At 37.9% G+C, this 26923-nt stretch overlaps 1 protein-coding gene across 1 annotated transcript in view; it reads right to left on the bottom strand.

The window, feature by feature from the left end:
* The window catches only part of PLPP3 (phospholipid phosphatase 3), an 89091-nt gene extending 63912 nt beyond the window's left edge, over positions 1-25179 (bottom strand). The window contains exon 1 of the mRNA XM_039319830.1: positions 24326-25179. Within this exon, the coding sequence (XP_039175764.1) occupies positions 24326-24464 (139 nt within the window). The 5' untranslated portion in view covers positions 24465-25179. The remainder of the gene's footprint in view (positions 1-24325) is intronic.
* Positions 25180-26923: the final 1744 nt, after the last annotated feature.

Genomic DNA, 26923 nt, shown 5'->3' with positions numbered 1-26923 from the left:
AAAAACCTGTCCAAACTCTCCTCCTCTCTTTTCCTACTTTTCTTATACAGGCCTTTGAAAAGGCTTGTCAAACTACACCAATCAAAAATCTATTTCTCTATACAGGAATGTATAAACAGACTGCATCTTTGCTGTTGCTAGATTAAAATCTACAAAAAGGTGCCAAGTCTGCTCATTCAGAGATTCATGAATGTTAAAAACTTATGAAGTAGCCTGCAGAACAAACATATTATATAAAACTTTCAGGAACAAATTGGTAATGTTCCAAAGGAATGTGTGGATATGTATGTATCTACACAAGTAGGCAGCACATTATCAGTAATAATATTGCAATGAGGACCCAGATTGTTGGGGGCAATGTAAATATATATATACATTGCTTACTGGTGTACACCGCTTAGAGAGTGCTTGCACTTAAGTCTCATAAAAATAAAATAAAAATAAAGTCAATGGATTTCAGTATCTTGGATATGGCCCTGTTTCAGAGCCAAGCTATTCACAAAATCTGTACTTTGAGTTGTAACTCTGTAGTCCTCAGCTTACAACCATAACCGAGTCCAAAATTTCTGCTGCTAAGCAAGAGAGTTGTTAAGTGAATTGTTAAGTTAGTAACATGGTTGTTATGTTAAGTTTCCTCACTGACTTTGCTTGTCAGAAGTTCGCAAAAGGTGATCACATGGAATAGATACATGCCAGTTGCCAAGCGTCTTAATTTTGATCATGTGACCATGGGAATGCAGCAATGGTTGTGTGAAAAACAGTCATAAGTCACTTTTTCAGTGCCACTGTATCTCTGAACACTCGCTAAACGAATTGCGCTAAGTCGAGGACTACCTGTAAATGAAACGTACATTTGAAGATTAAGAGATCAGAAAATGAAGGCATGATCCTGCTATAGATAGGAGCTTGGATGGACTGGGGGCTTAATGGTCTTGGGATGTCATCTAGCAGGCAACATAGATTATATTGTTTGCTAACCTTAATCTCAAGCAAATAGTTCAAACAATAGGCCATATGATTCAGAATGAGGGAATTGGAAAGGCAGGCAATTAATTTTAAAGGAATGACAAATATTAAATAGTCAAGAAACATGTTTATTTTTTTTTCAGAAGAAAAAATAAATTATATTTTTATTTTACCAAAAGGTAATACCCATATTGTATATACTTACAGAGCTGGGTAAATAGCAATGATTTGTTTTCTTCAAATGTGCCTTAAGTCCATTGGCTTGCACTAGGCATGTACAACCATTAAACTACAGGTAAATATATATTAAGTCCTACAGCACTGCTATTGCGTCTTTGATCCAGGTCAAACCCTGGAGTCCTTTATTCTATATTCTACAAGCAACAGAAGCCAAATGATTATACCATAGTACAGACTGCATCTCTATCACTCTCTTCTGAAAGAAGTTGATGAAGATCCTAAATAAGAGTTGGCCTCCCCAAATTTACTTATAAAGTTAAAAGACACTGCTTGTAATTAACCCTATTTAAAATAGTCTGTAGTTGATGCTAACCTAGGTTAATTGATGTCTGATAGCATGCTAAGGCATAATACAATTGGTTTAACATTGGTTCAACATGCTGTGCAAACCCAGGCAATTTGGGCATTTTAAACAATTCCTATCCTAGGTTTTAGTGTGCTGAGTGAAGCCAGACTATGAATCTCTATGAAATGGTGAGGATTCTTGGTAATTAGAGATGCTATTCATATTTAGGGTCCCACAAAAAAACTTAAAAGACAAAAAGAAATCCTCAGGCTAATATTGTAGACTAGCAGAGCACAATCTGCAACACTACACCCAGACCCGCAAAACCTTGAGTGTACCTCCCCCACTGATTTCTTCATATCTGGTTTAAAGCAGTTACTGCCTTTCTGCAGTGACTCAGGCAATCAAAATATATTAATTAATTAATTAAATATATAATATGGAACTGTGGAGATATTTCGAGTTATACATTCTACATAATCCTTCAAGACTACCCATTAGACTTTGCAAGAGTGGTTTTTTAAAGTATCTTATTTGGCGGAAATGGCAAAGATTTCGGCTTTCTTAAAAGAGCAAACGCAAGAGAAATTTTTTGCTGTATGGGTAAAATGAATAAATTTTATACAATTTAAATTGGATATGAAAAAATACCATTTAGCCTTTTTATAATTTGTATAAAAACTCTACTTTTTCTTTTTCTTTTCTTTGCTTTTATTTTTTAAATACTTCTTCTTTTTAAGGTTTATAATTCTGTATTCATATATATTTCGTTCTTAATTATTTTATAATTTCGTTAATTTCTTTTAATTAAGCCTATATTCTGCTCTGGGAAGCTCGGGGGGGAGGGAGGGGGTGATTTGGGAGGGCTTGGGGGAGGGTTGTATTGTTTGGGTTTTTTTTTCTTTTTTTGTTGTTGTTATTGTTTTTTTTCTGTTTCTGTAAAAGTTTTTAAAAATTTTTCAATAAAAAAAAAAACTACCCATTAGAATTATTGGCGATGCTAACAGTGTATTTGAAAGGCATCAAATATCTGGGCGGCACTGGGGATTACAGATAGTTCAAAATTTGCAACCATTTGTTTAATGATCATTCAAAGTTATAATGGCACTGAAAAAGTGACTTATGACCATTTTTCACCCTTACGACCGTTGCAATCTCCCCATGATCAAGTGATCAAACTCTGGATGCTTGGCAACTGGTTCATATTTATAATGGTCCCAAGGTCATGTAAATCAGAGGTCCCCAACCTTTTGGGCACCAGGGACCGGTTCCGTGGAGAAAAGTTTTTCCGTGGATCGGAGAGTGTGTGGGTTTGTATGCTGCCTGCATGCCATGGATGGGTGGATGGGGCTTTGCTTGTTTGGACTGGTTGTTGACATGCCGCGGGCCGGTACCGATCCACAGACCAGAGGTTGGGAACCTCTGATATAAATCACCCTTTGCGACTTTCTGACAAAGTTGATGTGGAAACCAGATTCACTTAACAACCTGTAACTTAACTGCAGTGATTCACTTAACAACTTGTAAAATGGAGCAAATGTTAGACTCAGTTTTGGTCACAAGTCAAGGACTTCTTGTACTTTGACTGGTACAGTGTTGGTTTGTTTTCAGGTTCACAAACCACAGGAAACATGCTTGCCCTTTGTTCTAGGTTTTATGTTTTACTTACTAGGAAATCCTAATTCTCTTTCTGGAATTCTTTAGAAGCAGTCCCTTATATTCACAATAGTGAGATAGAAACTAGATACAAAATTGGAATGCTCTTCAATGATTTAAGGACCTCCCTATAAGGTTAAATCCACATGTGTTCTTAATGTTACCAAACAGATTAGAAAAAGTAATGTGTGGTTTGCTGAAATCATAATGTCTTTAGTGTAACCAAATCTTCCTTCCCCCACCCTTGTGTTTTAAACATCTCAGCATGCGTCAAAGGTGGCAAGTTTTAACCATTCATAAACATTTTTTTCCATTAGAAATTGTTCAAATAAATTAGGAAAACAATAGGGAAATATGAATTTGGCACGTCACAGCTGAGCTTTGGACATGGTTGGTTTCTCCCTATCCCTCCAATTTACATTACAGTATTATTTATTTTTTTAAACAGAATGATTACAGTCATTTAATAGCACATGTCTCTTAGTGGAAAAATTAATGGAGAAGCCAAGCATAATGGGAAAGAGAACAGCTATATCAGTGGAATAGAGAGACGGAATGATTAATATTCTGCAAACCATTCTGCCTCATATTAAAAAAAAACCTGTAAAACAATAGTGTCTATAAATAAAAATAGAAATGTAAATTGGCTTTAGTCATATAACAGAAGAATTTAATTATTCCCTGCTTCCTAACACAACTCATCTTCCTCCAATTACTTTCTATAATGTGGATTCAAGTCAGCAAAAGAAGAACAAATGTGGTACACATAGCAGTAATTAGTGTATTATGTCTCACTGAACAAAAAAACAGAATGGAATTTACACTGGAAAGCTAAGCAAGTTCCCTCCATAGAGGAAAAATAATCCTCATTATTAATAGTCTATGTTTAATGAAAGATTTCAGTAGAAATTCCTGATTTTTACTAGGCTGTATTCAGACATCCTCCGCATCAATAATGTTCTAGGTAGCTAACTCAAGAACGGTTTGAATAAGGGAAGAATTGTTCCTGGAGGGTGAAGAGAAGCTGAGAAACAAAGTAGAGAAATGAGATCATCAGCTTACAGAAAAACACCATGCTCTGCTGAGTGTTTTTCTACTTCACTGCATATACCCAATATATTTTGCTCCTCACCAATTGCTCTGGGTGCTTCACCAACCCCAGACAATTTTCAGCAAAGCCAAACCTCAACTTGACCACTGAAAAGCTTCTTTGTTGGCTGTCGCCTCCCAATTCAGCAGACCCTGCAAGCGAACCCCTTAATCCTGTAGTATGGTTGGTGGGCCTTAGCTATTGGAAGGATCTGCTAGCAGGTCTATGGTTCCCCTTAACAGATTTTCAAGCATCGGTGTTAAGACATATTTATTATCGAGAAGCTCTTTCTAGTGCCAATAAAAAAAAATGGGGGAATCAACCGAGCAAAGGAAAGAATAGCAAAGAATTATTTTAAGTGCAAGTTTTATCTTTAATTATTGCCAGAGATCTAGAATTATCCCACTCCAGGTTAAATCATGAAAAGGCACCATTTTCCAGCAAAGTCTAGGTAAGAAGCATCATAAAAGTTTGAAATGGGCTGTTTTCATTCTTTAGTACAGTGGTCCTCAACCTTTTTAATACCGCGACCCCCAATCGGTCGTAAGTCGAGGACTACTCAACCGGTCGTAAGTCGAGGACTACTCAACTGGTGCAGCACCGTTTGCAGAATGGGACTTTTGGCAGGCTCAGCAGGGCAGAGACAGCCTGGACAATTCCTATTGGCTTTTGAAAGCCAATAGAATTAGACTCTATTCAAGAGAGTCTATTCTATTGGCTTTCAAAAGCCAATAGAATAAAAGGGAGTAGCACAACTAAGGAAAAGGGGAAAAAATGGCGGACTGCGTTGTTTGGCGACCCCCGTGAAATGGTCGTTCGACCCCAAATGGGGTCCCCACCCACAGGTTGAGAACCACTGCTTTAGTAGTTTAATGCTGTGTTATAAAGTGAGTCTAAAGGATGCTGTTTTTCTCGCTTTCCCTTTTTTTGATTGTCGTTTTTAAAATAAAGCGGTAGATGAAATTACCATGTAAATGTTCTCACTATTAGCTTGTTCTAAAAAAGGTCACGTGTATGAAATTTATTTTTAATATTAAAGCCTGACCTCAACATACATTTCCATCTTGTATCTTTTCGAAGTTACATTTATGAATCTGCTTCTTTCCATAATAGTCTGCTGAACCAATACTATCTGGCAGCACACAGAAAGGCAACTGCCAATTCCATGCTTATGAAAAATCCAAACATTTATTTTCCTAAATAAATACCAATGGTTAGACTTGAAAGCTCAGTGCTGGCATCACTGAGAGCCAATACTTGAGAACCAATACATACCACCATGCTCCAGCCTGGAGTGCAGATCCTCCTCCACATCCACACACAAATTGCCAGCATGGAATTGCTGATTCAGGTCAGGGCTTCTAACCTTTTGCCCCCTCCTTTCAAAAATGAGATCAAGAATCTCCTTGCTGTACCTGCAATTTACAGTTTCTGTGAATGTGAAAAAAATAACTCTTGTGTAACTTGTGGGGAAAGCGCCACTTTGGTGCATCAGGCTAGGAACTGGGAGATTGTGAATTCTAGCTCCACATCAAGCATAAAGTCAGTTGTGTGTTCTTGAGCTCATCACTCTTTATCAGCCTTGGAAAGCAGGCAATGGCAAACCACTTCTGAAAAATTTTCCCAAGAAAACTGCAGGGACCCATAGTCCAGGCAGTCGCCAAGAGTCAACACTGACTTGAAGGCATACAACATATAATTTGGGGGGAAGGTTAACTGAATCAAGATTTCAATGTAAAGTAACAGGTAAAAGGCCCCCCTGCCCACCTGAATCTGGATCAGAAATCATGCATCCCAAACAAAAGCCATTAAGTTAAGGTGACGTACAGCTTGGTCCTGAAATGGCAGTCTCAATTCAGATTCCAGAGAGACACATTGAAGACTCACATCAGGAATATTTATAGCAGGACAGCTGGGTTTGGCAATATGATTTTACAGCAGGTAAAATTTTACATGCATCATTTTCACTGACTGCCAACAAAGATACTAAGATACTCTGGTGTTAGCTTATGAAAGATCAATCAAAGGTTTAAGCATAAGCATTCATAAAACTCCCGTTCTGTCACTCAAAACAGTATTAAGAGTTAGTATGCACTTTACATTAATACCAAATTGCAACCTGAATAAATTTATATAGTCTCCCCCCCCGACCTACACTAATCTCGCTGCTCTAAAACTGCAGGTGGCAGAGCCATTATTTTCCATGCTATCAATGATTCTCTGCTTGAAACCCAAAGTTGGAACATTACCTTTCAATGTGGAACGCATCTGAAATCCAAATCAGTGGTATGAAATAATTTGATTCTCACACAGCGCTTTTAGTTCTATTTCTGTTTAAGACAACTTTGGAAGCAGATGGCAAGGCTCTTCTAATACTGTGATATCCAAATCAGCAGAAAGGTTTTGCCTCAAGGACAAAGCAGAGTCAGACTGGAAAGCCAGTTTGGTCTAGTGCAGAGGTAGGCAACCTTGGCTTTTATGACTTGTGGGCTTCAACTCCTAGAATTCCTGAGCCAGCCATGCTGAGGGGAAAGGGAGAGGTCTCCAAGCTGAGCCATGCTGGCTCAGGAATTCTGGGAGTTGGTCCACAAGTCATAAAAGAGCCAAGGTTGCCTACCCCTGGTCTAGTGGTTAAGGCACCAGGCTAGAAAGCAGGAAACTGTGAGTTCAAGTCACACCTTAGCCATGAAAGCCAGCTTGGGTGACTTTGAGCCAGTCACTCCTCTTTAATCCAATCTACCTCACAGGGAGGTTGTTATGGGGAAAATAGGAGGAAAGTGTGTTGAATATACCTGCTGCCTTGAATTACTTGTAACAATAATAAAGGCCAAATATAAATAAATATTAATAATGTAGAGCAGGGGTGTCAAACTGCTGGCCCACGGGCCGGAGGTGTCATCCAGAACCGCGCCCATCCCACTGCCAGCAATGGCAAAACCAGCCCGATACAATGTACATCTACTCTGATGTAGAGTATCTATCTAATGGTGGTCAATTTCATAATTATTTGGATCAGTATTGTTCTGTTTTAAGGAAAATATCTCTTCCAATGCTGGCATTTATTTCATGGGAGAACAAGCAAATGATTTTCCAATTAGATTGCTGCTAAATTGTCTTCTATGGAATGTAAGCCAGACACTTTTGTTTCACATTACTGAGAGACAATGGATGGCATGGAGACAGCTTCGTAATCAAGAAGCAAAGATTGGGAGACATGCTCCTTAAAATACATTTTCTCCAGGAGAAAAATAATAATAATTTGAAGATGTTCTGGGCAACCAGGCTTTTTTGGCTGCTTCCAATGCTCTGCCACAGCTAGCACTGTAGGAGCATCAGAGGCATATCTAGCACTAGATGAAGTTTTGTATGTGTGTTAGGATTCACTCACTGGCACTGGGGGATTTTGACCAAGCCAAACAGCACGGATGAAAATTGGAGTTTCAGAGAAAAGACTTGATTACACACCGATTGCAAGAAGTCATTTAACACCATCCCAAACATAGCCATAGTTTGTTCACTTTTTAAATTCCAAGCAAAGTCCACTCCAGAGAATCGGCCAAAGCCTATGGTTGCTGGTATACAATGTGTATGCAAAATGAAAGATGTGGGAAATGTTTTTCCAAGGAAGGACAGAGCCAAACCTTCAGGAAACTTCTTTGTAACTTTAAGCATGTGAGGATGTTTCTTTCTCTTCCCTTAAATGGGCCGTTTCCATTTGACTTTTCCATGGATTTGTTTATGAATAATTCATGCCAAGTTAAAAAAAAAAAAAAAAGGAAAAGATTGACAGTGTTAAAAACCTTGTCCTATAGGAGAACAGAAGCTATTGGAAAGTATTATTTTCTAAAAGCTCACTCACAAACTAATGCAACCTTGAATGACATTACCACAAAGACCCAGGCCAAGAAAGACTCAGCATGAAATAGGAGCAAAATAGAGGTGGAGAGATATGGGCATGCACAAAAGCTTCAATTTCAAGTAATTGCATTTACCCAGCTGTTCATAGATACTCCTACAAAAGGAGGCTATATAATAGATAGGACTTAACCCTTTTGCAGTCCTAAATGTGACTAGGGACACTGATATGAAAGAGTTCCCTATAATAGGGGTCCAAGACCTTTTCAGACAGATATGCATGAGACATTGGAACAGAATTTGTGTGCAGCAATGCCCTCTTTTAGCCCCACATGTATGCAAATATCAGGATAAGCCTTTTGAGGATTTGAGAAAAACTGCAGAATGGATGTACAGAATAGATGTACAATATACAGAATGTTTCCTAGAAGATAGTTGCTTAATGATAATAGATGAGAAGAAAAAATGTGTGATTATTCCATCATTTTCTTCCTTAACAAATCTATTGGGGAAAAAATGGACCTTTGGTCATGAATGAGGTTATATGATTTTATTTATATATATAGGTTGTCCTCAATTTACAAATACAACCAACCCTAAAATTATGTTGCTAAGTGAAACATTTGTTAAGTGAGTTTTGCCCCATTTTATCATTTTTCTTGCCACAGTTGTTAAGTGAATCATTGCAGCTGTTAACATTGTTATTAAGTGAATCTGGCTTCCATTGATTTTGCTTGTCAGAAGGTCACCAAAGCTGATCACATAACCCTGGAACACTGCAACTGTCATAAATACTATCCAGTTGCCAAGCATCTGAGTTTCGATCACGTGACCAAGGGGATGCTGCAAACGCCGTGTGAAAAATGGCCACAAGTCATTTTTTTCAATGCCGCTGTAACTAAATGAACGGTGTAAGCTGAGGACTACCTATATAGCCTTACTGCAAAAAGTGAAAGTTTATAAAAGTGTGTCTAAAGAAGAATAGGTGCTGCTATCCTGCACGACTGTATAATTCCTTTTTATTAGTTTCCTTTTGATTGTAGCATAGGATAAAAAGAGAGGTTCAATAGCTTTCTTTTTTACCTGCTGGTCAGATTTGTACAATAATGACAATTCCTATCATCCCTGGTTATTAGAGATATGTTGATGGGATAATAGGATTTATAATGCAACAGATCTGAAAAGTTGGCTCTAGAAAAAAATATGGACAAGGAATTGTTCTCCATTCTTCATCGACCAGCCCCTCCTGCTCTCAAAATCAGCCTCAGCTCCACTCTACGCAGATGCAAGAGATGTCATGTTTAGTCATGTCTAACTTGGCCCTTGCTCTCTGGTTTTGGATTTCACAACCCAGCCATTTAATGAGAACATTAGCCTGATGTCTTAGGGGCCTTTCTCCACCTGCTTGAAGGAAACCCAAGTATCAGAAACAAACCAGAACTTGTAAACTTCACAAGATTTCCGTAATTAGGCATCAGTTTTCCAGCATCTGAAAAGTGCTGCCACTTTGACAGCAGCGTAAAGATCTCAATAAAATAAATGCAAGGAATACGCCCATTTGGTAAAAGCCTTAGGGATCCTAGTATGAAACTCAGATTCCCACCTGCTTCTGATTCGTTTTTGCCCCAAACTATAAATAGCTTATTTGTATAAATATGCCATTGGCAATACAATCTAAGCCTTTAAAAATGCAAGCAAAGCACCAGGCAGACTACTGATATAATCAAACAGAAAGAGACACAATGGAATTCCAGGAGCAGACAATTGCTGCTGATAAATGAGCTACAGTCAAATAATTACATCAAAATGGGAGACAGACTTGTTAATATCAACTAATCTTGACTAAAAGAGCTGTCATGTGTTCCTTTTCTGAGCAACTGGTGACATCTGAAAAAGGCAATTTTAGAACCCCAGAAAACCTCAGTTCCTCTATTCCTCTGATAAAAATAGAATTCAAGATCCATCTCCCTCTGAAGATAAAGTTTGATAACATTGGTTTATTTCTTTGCCTTATCTGAATAAACAATTCTTGGGTGCACAGGAGAAGGCTGTGTGTCTGTGATTCATCATTCTCCTTTAATAACCCATCTACTTAATCTTTGAATGAGTTTTCTTCTGATCCTCCTCGCTTACCCTAACCAGGACACAAACATAGTCCAGCAATCAATTTTCCTGTCATGACCTCATGATCTTGCCCTTGTTTCATCCCCTATCACTTGTGGGTCAGTTTAAAGTCATCTTTAACTGTCCCAGCTTTAAAGTAGCCTTCTTCTTCACCTGGCAAAATTTTCACTGTGGCTATGATCAATGGTCATCTGCTGGCTGATTCACCATGGCCATCAGCCCAGCTCTTACAGGCCATGTTGAACTGCTGCCGGAATATCTTTTCCATCTGATCACTGGGAATTGCCTTCTGTGACCACTTTATCCTAGGTTGCAGGAAACACCAGATCTGATTTTTGTTGAAGCATCTACGCATATAGTTTGTAACTAGTGTTTTCTGTAATGCTTATCAGGTCCTATATGTGTATTGTTTTCAGCATATTCAACAGTCTTTTAAAAACAGTGAGAGTCCTACACTGCACACAAAGCTGATTCAAACCAGCAAAGAAAACTGAGTTCTTCTAGGTGCATATTATCATGTCATTTCTGGGTACATTATGAGTTTTCTGCTCCTACTATGAATCAGAGGCTTCATGTGATTATATTTTTTACTATACTTGTTATATTTTATTATTGCTGAGGATTCGTACAAGACTATGCCCTGACTTCAATATGCCTGGGACAAGCCCCAGGCAACTGCATAGCTTGTACAACACATCACAGTCACTTTTACTTTCCTTGGTGAGGAGAGGGGCTCTATTTTGCCTTGGCAGTAACAATTCTAGATGTCTATTCTGTGCATCTGTTATTCATGGATGCTCCTTGGTTATTACTTCTGGATCTGGCTAGCTACAAAATTACCTTGGGTCTCAGTGCCAGGCACTATCATTCCCTTGAAGCATTGCTCTACTTATCACTGATATTACCTACCAGTCAACTCCAAACCCTCTCTGTTACCTGCCAGCTGGACTAATTCTGAAAAGCAATTTTTTGTTCTTTAGGAAGCACTTCATTCCTGTTAAAAAAACACTCAAAATGACAAACCGGTACTGAGCAGCAATATTGGGAGCACTAATTCCATCAGACAGCAGAACTGACCATTCCTCTTAGTGCGTGCTACTTCTTAGTTGAGTGACCCACCATTCTAAGCATCTGAGTAAACCTGGCCTATGCCACCCATCCTTTGTTAAGGAAAAAGACTGGTGGTAATTGTCCTGCCAGTAAGTGAAACTTAATAGGACAGGAAACAAAACTGTTTTTTTTTCTTGTTTATCAACATGGCAAAATAGAAATCAGAAGTGGGGAGGAGGGGTTAAACACAATTTAGGCCTTCCTCCTTTTTTTGCCACTTAAGGAGTAGTCTAGTATGCTCAGATGAAAGCAGCGTTGTTGCTTAAAATAGTAAATGCAGATGCATTCTCACTTAGTATCTTGATATGGATTAAGTTACGGTATATAAGATATAGGGAGACAATTCAGCCTTTCTAATAATGAGTAGAGGAGATGAAGAAAGATGAAGGGTCCATGGTGGGCTACAAAGTCAAATGTTTGGTTCAAAGCAGTCTTCTTCTAGATATGTAGAGACTTCACTTTTCAAAATGTTTAGAAATGTTGCCGAAAATTCCCAGAAAACAAGGCCAAGAAAGTCCCAGGAAACAAAAAAGGCTACTTCAACTCTGAACAAGGTCATATTTATCAGCTAAGTATTGACTCTGAAGAATTTTAGTAAGATGTCTTAGTGGTCTCTAATTAAGATCCTGGGCAATGGGAGGCGATGACTTGCAAGGAAGAAAGAATTTTTCACTGGGAGTCTGTTTGAGATTGCTTGGGTGAGAAATACAATTAACTGCATTAAAATTACCAGTTTACCTCAAAAGGCTTCTAGGATGGTGTTATTCTTGCCTCAAAACCATGGCAACTGGGTCTCTTTTGCTAAGAAGACTTTAGCTTGGTGTTCTTGGCCAGTTGCCATGGAGACCAGGCTTGTACAATGCCTACACTGAGCCTAAGAGTGGGAAAGACAGCTCAGTCAGGTTTCTGTGCAAATTATGTGCCACAGGAACTAACCTCTGCTAGCAGCTTTAGCACTGAAAAAGAAAAAAAAAAACTAGCAGGAAAATGCCTCCCTACCTCCCTTGTTCTTTTCCCCACACAGAAGAATTGAAACAGCTGACAAAGATTTCAAAGAGCTGGGACACACATACTTCACGTTCTCTTCCTTTTCTCCCCTTTTTTGAATGTAATGCTTCAGCAAACCCATGAAAAGAAAGGGTGGGCCTGCCTCTATAGCAGAATGTCTAAACTCTGGGGAAGCCTACAATGGGGGGGGGGGGAGGAAAGAATTCTGGGAAGGGAATTAATACCCATTTTGAAGATGTTATTTTGTTCCCAATCAAACCTGTGCAGAGTCTAACTTCTTTTTTAAAGAAAAGTTTATTTAAAACAATTGCCTGAAGCCCATTTTAAAATAAAAGACATTGGATTTGTGGTTGGATGCAATGCTGCTACCATTTTTCATGAAAAGGAACTGATGGAAGCTGCAGTAGCCTGTTTAAAAAAGTCAGTGTGTTAAAAAGTAAAAAGTTATTCAAAGTAGCATTCATAGAATCTTAGCTCTGTGATTAATGAATTAGCACCTGAAGCTGTTGTTTCTAAGAAAACAATGAAACTACTCAGAACATTCAATAAATTCTAGGATTGGGAAAAAGGAACCACAAATAATCTGAATTGAACAGGGGATCCACCATTACTAGTTTCTCTCCATCTTTTTCTGAAGTTTTTCTTCCCAACTAAAGATTCTACTTTCAGACCTAACCTTATCACCAATCTGTTACAAACAAATGCAGAGACAAACAATTTACTGATTTCTAAACTGCAGTAAATGCCATAACACTATAAGAATACACAAGGCAGCAGGTTTTCTCTAGCAGGTTGGGACAATGGGGCAAATTAAAATGTGTTTTACAAATCCAATATATATCATCTATACAATATAATACTCAGTAAGGAATTATCTGCCTTTCCTAAGGTTTGATTGATAAAAAGAGGACTAGGTTATCTGCCTTAATTTCTTGATCCCATTTTTGCCCAGAATATAACAGCCACTAATCTAAATCTGGAATAAAAGCTATGTAGTACTGTACTTATCATTATGGTTGTGGATCACAGGGAAGATCAAAATGTTTTAAACAGGGGGAAAACCTGAACTTTCTATACACTGGATAGGAATCTAAAAGAAGCACTTATTGTCATAGTACATGGCAGAAGATCCTCAGACCTTGAAAAGACCTGTTTCCTTCTGTAGAGAAGAAGCCCCTGTAGTAGATAGGAGGGTGTCACTTGGTAATGAATTAATTCCTTCCTTGGCATATGTAAGTAGAATGTTTGATGGACAGGTAAATGCAGCTTTCCCCAAAGTGCTATCTTCATTTGTGTATAGTTGCAAGAGTCATCCAACAGGAATTAGACCCTAATAATTGACATCCTAATCCTAGGAAAAAAACAGTAAATCTGGATTTGGGATGCTGAAACCATCATCTTAAAAAATCCGAAAAATAGTCCTCAGTGTATTGGAACTTCTAATGTCATGAGACCCATGATCGATTTTGCAGATGTTGTTACATTTTAACAGCTTGATGCCTATGGGTACTGATTCAAGGAAGGGCAAAACAGGACCTGATCTAGTCCACTGGTCACCGACTAAGCCCTCTTACTAAGCAAATTGAGTTGGAAACAGCAAAAACAAGAAAAAGGCTAGAAAGAATACAGCCTTAAGTAAAGGCTGATATAGCTATTTTGTCCTGTTTTCACATTTAAATTTAATAGTCAACAAATACTGCACTTTTTAAGAACATACTAGACATCTGATGAGGTTTGATGGTGTTCAGCTAAGAAAGCAGTGTATAAATCTGCCTTGAATTGGTGATGTTGTACTTGACCACAGGTGTGCAAACTGCCACCCCAAACCATACAAACTTGGCTGAACACTCCATTTTGTCCTCTGCCTGCCTTTCTCAAAGTGATGACAACCCCTAGTAATTTCACAAGCTACTTTTATTGATTAGAGACATTACATTGTAACTAGCTATACCAACCATCAATCCAGCAAAATCTCTACCTTCCCAATATTTTACAGCAGCTGTCAAAACATAAGCTGCACATACAGAAGCCTTATTCACGGACTTCTGATCTCTCCTGTTATGTACTGCCTTTGAGATGTGTAGGATCCACTTATAATAATTCTGATGGATAATACCTGGGAAGAGAGGGTCATATTCTCCGGAGTAAATTACTTTATAACCTTCTTTGTATATTTCTATTTTGGTGGGAAAGCATTTTGTATCTTTAGCATTTCACTTTTACCACCTGCTACCACCTTAAGTCTACAAAGTAGATAAGTTTATAGATGTATATAATAAACAAGCGGATAAAAGCTATTTTATGCTGGCCTTGGATTCCCACTGTTCTTCACTGATTATTCTTTCAATTTTTTATGGAAAGCAGAAAACAACAAAATTGCCCAATCCCTACAAAGTAGATTAGTTTAATTAATATTATCTGAGACTAGCTTCAAACCCAGACCTTTCTACAAAGAGGAAGTGGGCTCCAAACCTATAGATAATAATGTTCTTCTGGATAAGGAGGTAGAAACTATCAATGTTTAGTATTCGTCTAGTACTAGAATATATTACGCATTAGAGCAATTGATTCTCTTTCTAAGAAATATACTCTGTATGTATGGGCACTCAGTGTCACTGTGCATCACGAGATAAGCAGCATATAAATTTCATAAAGAAATAAATATATTTATTTAATACATTTGCCTGGATGCTCATCACATATATGTGACTCTGGAAAACTGATAATGAAAAACAAAACAAAAACAAGATAAAATTGCTCATATTTTAAAAAAAATCAAAAGCATAAAAGAGTTGCCAAGAACTTTAATAACATCCATGAAATGGGCTCACTCCTACTGCCAGGGCCTCACGCTAGATAGCAAACCCAAGTTTTTAATACCATTCCTGCATGGTGGGAACTACTTTCTGGCAAATTATTTTTATATGCTGATAATCATGTTGATTTGGGCTCAAGATTCAAAACTAGTAATTTTATAGACTGTTTAGTCCAGTGGTTCTCAACCTTTTTAATGCTGCGACCCCCAACCAGTCGTAAGTCGAGGACTACTCAACGGGTGCAGCACCGTTTGCAGAATGGGACTTTTGGTGAGTTCAGCAGGGCAGATACAGCCTGGACAATTCCTATTGGCTTTTGAAAGCCAATAGAATTAGACTCTATTCAAGAGAGTCTATTCTATTGTTGGTTTTCAAAAGCCAATAGAATAAAAGGGAGTAGCACAGCTAAGGAAAAGGGGAAAAAATGGCGGACTGCGTTGTTTGGCGACCCCCGTGAAATGGTCGTTCGACCCCAAATGGGGTCTCGACCCACAGGTTGAGAACCACTGGTTTAGTCAGATCGACCAGGTTTAAACCTTGCTATACTGTATATTTATATACAATGTTATCAACTGTCTCTTTAGTTTCTGCTTCCAGTCTTTAAAAGAGAAACTTTAATAACACTTAGCCTGTAAAAATTCTATCAGAGCTAGTTATGGAATTAGTATTTCAAATCGGGCATTTACATGCCATATCTCATGATTTTGTATCTTAGATGGAACTTGGAAAATTGGACCACATGCATTTGGGACTAGCTACAGATTTTACCTGCAATGCATTATTCAGTGAAACATGTAGAAGGAGCAGAAAAAAAAAATGATGAACAACTTTAAGCAATACTAGTTGGGAATTATGTAATCTGCAATCTTAACAAATCTGAGTAGTATTTCAAATCTAATAGATTAGGAATAAAGCATGCTGTTGATTTCCCAACAGCTTTGATCATATTTAATACAAAATAATCTCTTATTGAAAATGTATTTAATAATAGAATATAGAAGTGACCCTTTGCTCCTGATTGATAAAAAATGCATTTGTTTCCCATTATCTAAGCTTTATAGTATTGAATAAGCTAAACAACCTTTCTCTTGATTGAATGAGACTCAATTCCAGAATAACATTCTTAAAATTGCAACCTTCATTGTTTTGAGTATTTCAAAGTAATACTTCTAGACTTTGCTTATCTTTTTAAAATATCCCTTACCCTGGAAAAATCTCTCAGATAGAATAAGTGTCTTTTTTATTTTTAGCACTACGGTGCTTGAATTCCATCTCAAAAATGGTTCACAGGATCCACCTACTTGCATCAACTTTACAGAGTATAAGGAGGTGATAAAGGCATTATCAGTTCATCAGCTCCTGCTTGGTCTTAAGTAACTGACTGATGCAATAGAAAGATCTTCGGCAGCTGAATATAGGCATCAGTTGCAACATAAACATAAGAACTTGTTCTGATCTGCCAATCCATAGTATCCTCCAGAGAGAAACAAGTTTTAATGCTTTTTTGCTAGCAGATGCAGAACATTTTAAAACATTTCATGGATCAGCGTTATAAAAGGCACAAAGGAGATCTTCAACTGATACTGATTGGACCTAAGATCATATCTTTCCATTTGTCATGCAAATTAGAGCTGGTGGAAGCTGAAACTGAGCAATTGCAGATAATGTTGTTGCTGATTGTCTGGAGGTGCACAGTATTGCAACTGGGGAGACTAGAAGTTATTCATTCCTGCTCCAGGGCCATTTTTCATATCTAGAGTAATTTAATACAGGTACAGGATTTTACGAAGGATACTGTACTGAAACTATAAACTTCAACCATTAGCTGGATCACACTTCCTAAATAACTTCTAAATAGGATCTATGATGAATGTACATTCTCACAAAAATAATAAGTAAACAGATAAAATGCAGTCTATTTAATGAATAATCCTGGCAGGAAACATAGCATTCAGAAATAAAGGCTGCATAATTTGTAAGCAACAAAAACGAGGTAAATATCCTTGCCTGACAGTTTATTAATATCTTTGATCCCAATTGCTTTTTTTTGCTTCAATTCATCTTTATTGATTAAATATGCAATCTCCTTCCCCTTTTTAGGAGTAAGTCCCACTGAATTCAGTGCCAACTGCTCTAATGTAGAAGATATTTAACTCTAGTGTTAATTATTATTCTTCCACCTATATGCTAAGCAGTGAGAATATGAAAAGAATCATAACAATTTACACTGGATGAAGGAAGAATTCATACATACTAATTAAATGTATTTCTTTTTGGCATCCAATTAAGACAATTATTTATCATTTTTCCTCCTATTACTTGGTACATTAAGCAAACTACTACTATTCCAATACCAGATGTGTTTTTATGTACAGATTTGTTTCATATTTTTAAAGAACAAAAAATGGAGTACTCAGGTGGTTTCCTAATGCCCAGAAAACTATTGCTGTACAGTAAAAATAAAATAAACAAGTTTCCATTTCCAGTGGGTTGGCATGACAACTTCACTAGAAGCTACCTAAGTCCAGGATTCTAAATATATTTATATAAGAAGGGATTTCAAAAATGCATTTTAATATCTTTAAATACTATACAACATCTATTATTATAAAACTAGAATGTGTTCTAGAGAAAGTAATAAAAAGCATCATACCACTGTTCAAAGTATTTTATGATTCCTACCTCATTTGCCTTCACATCTGGAGACTGGAGAAATCAGGCCAGAGAAATAACAATCTGCCCAAGGCCACTCCATCTGTAACTCAGTTGTAATGTCAATAAACCTCTTCACTGTCCACAGAATCTAAGCTAATATATGTGTTTTCTTTATGAACCGTTTTTTGAGACCCAGTTTGGTCTAGTGTTAAGGCACCAGGCTAGAAAGCAGGGAACCATGACTTCAAGTTCTGCTTTAGCTATGAAACCAGCTGGGCAAGTATGAGTCAGTCACTGGCTGTTAACTTAACCTGGCTGTTAACTTAACCCACCTCACAGGATTGTTGTTGTTGTTTTGGGAAAAACAGGTAGAGGAAGGGGTGTTGGATTATGTTCACTGTCTTGAATTATTTGTAATAAAAATAAAAGCAGAATAGAAATAAAATGAAACAAATAAACAGAACTCTTTTAAAGTAAGCTTTCTTCTCCAACAAGCTACAGCTTCCTTGTTTTGAAAACCATGTTAAGCTATCATTGAATTAAAATCCCACAGGAATATGGTTGAAGATTCATCTAATTTATACCCATCGGAGGAAAGAAAAAACTTGGGCCAATATCTCAGCAAAACACTAATTTGTACTTAACCTGTTGGTAAATTTGTAAATCTTTAGCACAGTAAGTTCTACTGAAATCCTAATGAGTATAATTGCATTGTTAATTACAGAAACATTTTTGGCCTTAGAATAGATATCTGAAATGAATTTAAAATTAACATTTATATTTACACCCTTACAAAAAGTGACTTGAAAATCAGCAACTGGCAGTAATTGGACTGATAATCTGAATCTACATATTCTGTACAAGAAAAGGAAAGCCAATAACAATAAAACCACCTGTTTCCTTAATTGTCATCATGGAGTGAAAACACTGGCCCACAGCCAAGCAAAGGACAGCCCGTGGATATGTGGTAAGATACACAGAAGCCCACTTTTAAGTGTCCTTAATTGAGTGTGCACAGGAAAAGGTCATTCATTTGCTCTTCCTACATTTATAAAGATCATTGAAGATGTAAATTCAACTGATGCTTGATAACTCAATAATCCTATTGTCCCTTTATCAAGAAGCTAGTTCATGCTGAGGTCAGCTCATAAATCTTAAGATCATTCATATTTACCTTGAAAGAAGCCTTACTGTTTCCAAGGGTACATGAGTAGTGCTGTGTCATAATACTCTGAAGTGGTTATTTAATGGAATTAAGTAGGTCCCGCTAAAATCAATGGGATTTATTTCTTACAGTAGTAGACATGGCTAACATTAAGCAGTGGCTTTTCATTCCAATATGTTAAATGACACTAAACAGAAAGGCCTTCTAGGAACACAAAGGCTTTTTGTTAATTATGTTATGTCACTGATCCTATGATAATGTATTTAGCCAGTCATTACCAGAATCACCAAACAGTCTGGTCTAGTGATTGAGGCACCAGGAGTATCCAGGAGACTTTGAGTTCTAGTCCCATATTAGGCATGAAAACTGGCTAGGTGGCTTTGGGCTAGTCACTCTCACTTAGTCCATCTTATCAACAGGGTTGCTGTAATGGGGAAATTAGCTGGAGGAAGCAGCATTAGATATGTTTGCCATCTTGTGTTATTTATAAAAATAAAAAAGGGAGGATAAAACTGAACCCCCCCCCAATAATCTTATCCATGTCTATTTACAAGCCCCAATATATTTAATGGAGCATCTAAGTCAATGTTTCTCAACCTTGACAATTTTAAGGCATGTGGACTTCAACTCCCAGAATTCCACAGCCAGCATTGCTGGCTGTGGAATTCTGGGAGTTGAAGTCCACATGCCTTAAAATTGTCAAGGTTGAGAAACACTGATCTAAGTGTTTGATGGCTGGTAATCATAAGGATGTTCAAGAATTAAAATGGACTTTTTACTACACTTATAAACCAACCTCATGAATATTTATGCAGAAGTAAAATAATAAGTTGTTCAATGAGAACTACTCCCATTAAGTGAATTTAGAATCACATTTTCTACAATATAAATGTTCTAAATGCTGATAAAAGTAGGGAATTTAATTTTCAGTTTAGAAAAGCTCATTAATGTGTAGTATTTGTATGTTCCTACTTTAAAAAAATTGTGTGTGCATACCTATGAGTTTATTTCTTCCTTGAGGTCCATATTTGTAGGGGATAACAAAAAAAAGATAGAATCTATTATCTTTGCCTAATATATTAGTGCCTAGTAATAGGAACCAGATAAAGAGAAGTCTTCAGAAATTAGTCCAAACTGTTATAATGAAGAAAAATATGCTCAAAGCAGAAACCATCTATGTTATGAATGTGGTTATTAAGGTGACATGCTATTGTACTGTATTTTTATGTGAAAGCTGATAGTTGCAATATAGAGGAATAAGTAAAGCATTTTTAATGTTTCCATAACATCATAATAAAAATTGTAACTGCTACATTTTTCAATAGCTAAGCCATTTTTTAAAGAAGTACCTTAGGAAATATGCAAATGATATTACAGTGTCTAGCTGGAGGTTTCATTAGAGAACACAGTGGCAGATAATTACTGTTCTTAAACAAGTGTTGATTTATTGGCCAAAGAGCTCCCACTACAAGTGTCTTTTCTAAAGCAGAGAAGCTGTACTGTACTCTGTGCTTAAAATGACAATGTAACTTCATTCATAAGGAAACTATCAGAAATTCAATGGAAATTATTCCTAGGAAGGACTGAAATAAATCACAAGTGGCTGGGTCCATATATGTTAATTAGACTACAATTTACAATCCATAGCAGCTGGGTTCCCAGAACATGCCAAGGAAAAGTTAAATAAACCACATTATGGCTTAGTTTGATGTATGAACCATGTCAGTGTAATGAAGGAAGTATTAGGAGAGAAAACTATGATTAAATGGCTAAAGTGAAACCTCAGTTTCACAGACCTACATGTAGTGGCTCCAATGGACCAAATGTGTGTCCAGACATCCCAGTAAAATAACAGAGAAATCCACTGGGTCCAAAGACCAAGAGACAGGGCAGCTACATCTAGCTTAATTTCATGACAAATCTGTGTAATGACTTAACTACTCAAATGATATAAATCACCCAGATGACATATTTTTTTTATTTAACATACTTCCAGGAGTATGTTAAAAGCAAGGGTTCACTGTCTTGCAGTTTTCAGAAATATAAGTGTATGTTTACCTGCTTAGTAATCTAATAGTGTGCAAAACATTAAAGGATTGCATCTAATGCTAACTTGGTGAAAAGTGTACAGAATAATGAGTTGAGCAATCATTTGTAGAAGGATTTCTGCATATCACATTACTGAATAATAATAGGGTGCTTATCTGAAGAGAATCAGCCTCTAATCTCCTTGGGTTGGAAGAGTGCAATAGCAGAATGACATAAGAAAACATTGCCTATAAAACATCTGTGCCATATTAAATGCTACTCTAGATTTGTTTCATTATAAAACATTTTGTAAAATTATAAAGTTACATAAAGTGCCTTTCATGAAATATAAAGGGTAGCATCATGAATCTGTGACTTTTTCCAGGAATGTTACCCACTGACAGGAAATTGTGTAATCCAGTAGCCAAAATCAATTTGCTTCCCCTGTATCAATAGTGGAGTACTGTGGAAGTTGTAATCCCAAAATATATGTCTATTTTAGGTTTAAGAAACAGGATGAGACCTTTAACAGCACCTTATTCAACAGGCCACAACAGTGCCCTTGAGTCTTCATTTACATATATGTTCTTTTTCCTGTTTGTATTAGCCTCCATAGATTATTATGCATAAGGAAGATGAGGGGAAAACAATGTTTTCTCCTCAAACTCTAAGAGGAAAATAAGTTTGTCTGAGATTTGTTTAACTTTAAAGAGACTAAGGAATTCACATGTATAAACACACTATTGTAAACTTTTGCTTCAAAATGTCATCATTTTTGTATGTCAGAAGTCTAAGTGTATCTGTATTTTCTGAAGTTAATGAGAAAATAATATATAATCATTTGAATATAAAAACCATTTGAATAAAAAAAGGCATTTATGTTCAGAATCCCTTATAATTGAGTGATGCAGGAGCAGATGGCCACTGATTTGCTGACCACAGAATTAACATTGCATTTAATATAAACACCAATCATGAAGACTGTTAGAGACATTAATTCTTGCTTAATGTAGATTGTAATATACTTAACAATATGATATATTGTCTTATTTTCACAGAATAAGGCCACATTCGTGCCAGTTTTATTTAACTGCAATACTTTGAGTGATATCATATCAATGTTACATTTCAAATGGACCATTTTCATTTGTTCCCCAAAAGTTTGGTGGGCTGGCCTTTCAAATCCCAGAACTTCCAATCACAATACTAGAAATTCTAGAATCATAGTCTTATCCCATTTAAAAGGTGTCAAGTCATAGGACACCAAAGTATTCTCCAATTAAAGTTTAATTGTTCAAACCAACCATCTGATATGTATACATCATTATTATAAACCCATCAGACTGTGTAAGCTGGACAGCTGCAATTACAGAGGGCAACAAAGCCAGATTCTTACTTAGAATAAATGACTAAATTTCCTGTGGTTTACAGCTAATACACTTATGGGATCTTTTCAACATAATAAGAATATGTAAGCAAATCATATAATTGATCACAGCAGACATTTACTTTTTTCCTATCCCTTTTCCTTTTAAACCTTTTCTTTGTTTTGTATTTTATACCTTTTTGAAATTTAATAAAGTTTTTGGGAAAAGAGGCAAGATTAGTTGCTGCTCCTTGGTAAGTGATAAACTTAGAAATGACCTTACTATAATCCCATCTCAGTACAGATTTGATTATTTTACTAGCTGTAAAATCCCTTCCACCCACACACCCCAAAATGAAGAAGAAATCACCCATACATCTTATATATTGGAAATGGAGAAGCTGGAGGAGTTTGAAAGGAATAACCTTTTACATCATGTTATCATAACAAATCTGGAGAGCATTCTTGCTCTTTTCGCCAGTGGGTTATTTGAACAAACGCCTAGGTACTTGTGTCATATAGCATTCATGATATGTTCAATTTCTTTGCAGCATCAGCAGGATTACCTATTTTTTTTAGTAAAGAAGTTAGATGCACCTTTCAATCCCATATAGTGTGCAGTGTTAATGATGAGGATCAATGTTTACCAGGGGCAGACAGAACTTCTAAACATCCCTTAATATCTGCTTATGTATTGAGCAAGTCTCATCCTCTCCCTTGCATTTATGTCCATTTACCACTTTGTCTGTCATTCATGAAAACTGAAGCTACCAAATATAAAGCATAATGAGTCCTACTATGATGATCCAATATATTGTCTGGGAGGGTCCCTGTGTCCCGTTAAAAGCTACTGAGTAGTATGAAATTCTAAAGGTGTAACTTTTAGGTGCACAAAGGCAGGCTTTCTATTAGATTGTGGCATGTCACACAGTTGCTTAAAGCAGTGGAGCTTTGCAGGGGGGAAGGGGATTATTTACTGTTAGCCCCTTCCCACATGTTGCAGAAGACAACTCTTATTTAAAAGGGATATTGCTAACTTCAAAGTTCTCAATTTCCTCAAAAGTTCACAAAACAAACTTTCAACTCACCGATTACTATGGCTTTGTTGCATCACCATTCGGTGTGGATTTATAATGGTGTGTGTGTGTATATATACCCCACCCCCCAACCCCTTTAACAACCTTTGTTTGTTCCAGCGGCTGCAAATAGGATCCTTCCTTGAGATTAAAACACAGGCACACAGACACACAGACTCACACACTTCAGATTTGGAACACACGAAAAGCAGCCGCTCTCGCCCCAGAAAACTTTAGAAACTCAATCAGGAGCAACCAAATGAATTTAGCCCACAGAAACGGCGCCTCATTTTCTTAGTTGCCTTTAAAGTTGCGAGTCGGGAAGTGATGCTTTGTTTACACGAGGCTCAGCTCAGTGGTAGGACATCCATTTTTATTTCGAGTCAATCTCTAAGCTAGGTGTTTTCCTACGTTAAAATCAAGCCCATTAAGGGGGAGGAGCAAAGAAGGGACTTGTGCCTCAAATCGAAGAAGGGCTTTTGCCAATAATTTACACAGTCACCTGAGGCAAGACAATGGAGAGTTTGAGATTCCCCCCCCCCCCACCCGCGGAGCCGCTCCTAGGGTCAATGAGAACAGGGTGCAAACAAGCCTCAAACAACGATATTCTTGCAGAAAATCAGCGCGAGAAAGTTCAGCCATCAAGTCTGCAGGAAAAAGGGGTGGGAGGAAAGTTTGCAAAAAAAGGCAGAACGATCGAAGAGTGAGAACAGGAGAAATGGTTAGTATTCACAAGGAGGTTGTGGAAGGAGGAGAAAAGTTTGTGGAAAAGACCGACGTTGTAAGTTTGGGATTGGCTTTTTTTTTTTTTTTTTGGAAAGATATCCGGGGGAAAAAAAGAGAATTAAACCAGGAGAAAGGATCTGCTTGGTTTCAAATCTCACCCATAAAGAGGCAGAAGAGGTCGAGGCAAACCAACAAAGCTTTTTTGCTGGAGCTTTTGGTCGGATTGTTATTCAAGGCAGTGCTGCCCCCGTTCTTGCTTTCCGGAACGATCGCCTTGTCGTACTTGTAATTCTGCATGTTTTGGTGGGCGGAGGGGAACCGAAATCGCCTTTCCAAGCAACAACGTCTTCGGGCGAGCTGATGGAGACGGGAAGCAGATGGAAAAAGCAAAAAAGAAAACAGCAGGAAAATCCAGGCGTTAGAAACGATGCTGCTGGCTGGCTGGTTTTTTGCGTCCGGATCTTCGCTTGGTGGTGGTGATGGTGGTGGAGGAGGAGGAGGCGAGAGGGTCGCAAGCTTTGTTTGGGTCGACTTGCTGCTTAGAATTAAGTTTCCAGACCGCAGGAAGGGTGCTCTCCCTTCCCCTCCTCTCGATCTTTATGAAGTCCTGATGAAAACTAATGAAAACTCCTTGGAAAGGATGAGTCTCCAAAAGTTGGGAAGGAAAAAAAAAAGTTTTGCACACACAGCGTGTTACGTGATCCGGCTATTCCCGACCAGAGGCGACCAGAGCTCGGTTTACTAGCTTAGTCCTTCTCAGCCAGGAGGCTGGTTTGCTAATGAATGGAGCTGGGGGGCCGGGCAGAGAGAGAAGGGCGAGCGTCCAGGAGGACCTCGCCCGCAAGCCGAGCTCAACTTCCCCAAATATGCCGAAGCTGCGCTTGCTGCTGCTAGCGCCGCCACCGGTACTGTGGGATCGAGCTGGTTGTATCGCTACTTTTATTTCGTCAGGTCCTTTTCCACTGTGCGCTCTCCAAGTACAACCCCCTTCCTTAAACGGGCAGATATGATAATTAACTACGCGGTCGTCCCCCCCTCCCCGTCCCGTCCCCACTCGAAGCGAAGCGAAAAGAGGCGAAAACCACCCAGAAAACCGGCGTGCGAGCGCCCCCAGCGGTGACTCGGAAAGTAACAGCACGCCGGTTTAAAGCGGACTGTTTACCCGCAACCCTCCTGCGGCTAAATGGATATAAGTTCTCGCAGTTTGATGGATGTCCCGCCGCTCGGTAAAAGTCTCAGCGGCAAAAACAATGGGGGAGATCTCGTACATTTATGAAAGCAGCCTTTCCCAGCCTGGTTCCTTCGAGAAGGATAGATAATGGACTTCAAATCCCATTATCCACAGCCAGAGGGAGACGGAGATCACTTTACAGCAGGGAACACGTGGGCTGGGTTTGTAAGGGGCTCCTATACGTTCCATCATATTTGGTGGATACTGAGTTCAGAATCACTATTTCGTAAAAAGCTAAAGAAACTGGGGTCAAATCTTCAGAAACGCCTCTTTGCTTGATTTTAAATGTTCTCCTTCCCAAACTGTTCCCATCCCCAAATTATATGGAAATTTAATAGAATCAAAAGTCTCTGATCAGGGCCAAGCAAGGCCTTTGGGGCAGAAGGCTGAAAACTATCGATAACTTTAAAAATGGATTATAACATTTTTCTTCCGATTAAAATGCAATTTAGCAACAAGGGTTTTTGGGGACCCTCACACAGACTGTTTAACGAAGAAACTGTTTAATGAAGAATTCCAGGAGTTGAAGTTCATGCAGCTTAAAGTTGCTGAGGTTGAGAAACCGCTGGTTTAGCAGGTGGCTTAAAACGTTAGCAGGGTAGAATTTGGAATCAACCCAGGATATTAAAACTACATAATTCCCCTCCTTAAAAAGAGAAGGAATCCTCAGACAACAATACTTTTAAATATGTGCAGAATGCCTCTTCCTTGGGCGTATTGTTGCCATACCTATATTATGCAGCCTCTACTACACAATTGGATTTCAGTATCAGAGAGTAGCATGCACATGGAGGTTTTATTTAATTGATGATCCATGTCACAAATATTCATCTTTTTCACCTATGATTAGCGTTGCATTTCTTTCAAAATAGCCTTCCAAGGATTATAGAGAACATAGTGGTTATAATGAAGAACAATATTTGCTTTCAGAGAGTCATGTTGCTTCCTGTTGCTTCATTTTTCTCCCGACAGCACATGTACAGACATTGCATGGAATAATAACTGGATGGGTTTCTTCTCCCCAAACAGGTACCTTGCAATGCAGCCCTGAGCTACCGCCATTCTTATCATTTGGCATTCCCGCAAGTCATGGTGCCTTTGTGCAGTGTACAACTAGCACACCTGGTTTTGGTGGCCCTGGGAACACCATTGGATGTTAACAGCCTTTTGTTTTTTGGAGTTAATGAAATAGATAATATTAAACCTAGTGGAGATATAATTGCCTTATTTTGCTTCTTATTTTTTAACAAAACAATTTTTGCTGTTGACGATCAGTGCTGCATTGTGGTGGGTAGATCAGAAAACCAGTTTATATTTGTTACAATATGTGAATCCAGTCATACATACATAAGGCTGGCTTCACATATATTTTACTAATATTAGTAAAAAAAAAAAAAAGAAACCAGGATGGGATTGAATTTGACATATTGATTTCAGTTAGCCACCTTAAAAAGATTTTTAAATAGATGCTCATTCAATTGCCTTTGGAAATGAGTACCGGTAGTAGCGACTGTCAAATTAGACT

The sequence above is a fragment of the Crotalus tigris genome, unplaced genomic scaffold, assembly GCF_016545835.1.
Source record: "Crotalus tigris isolate CLP2741 ecotype Arizona unplaced genomic scaffold, ASM1654583v1 scf7180000023617.9722795, whole genome shotgun sequence".
NCBI lineage: Eukaryota > Metazoa > Chordata > Lepidosauria > Squamata > Viperidae > Crotalus > Crotalus tigris.
Note: the sequence above shows the minus strand (reverse complement) of the source record. Positions and strands in the feature narration are given on the sequence as shown.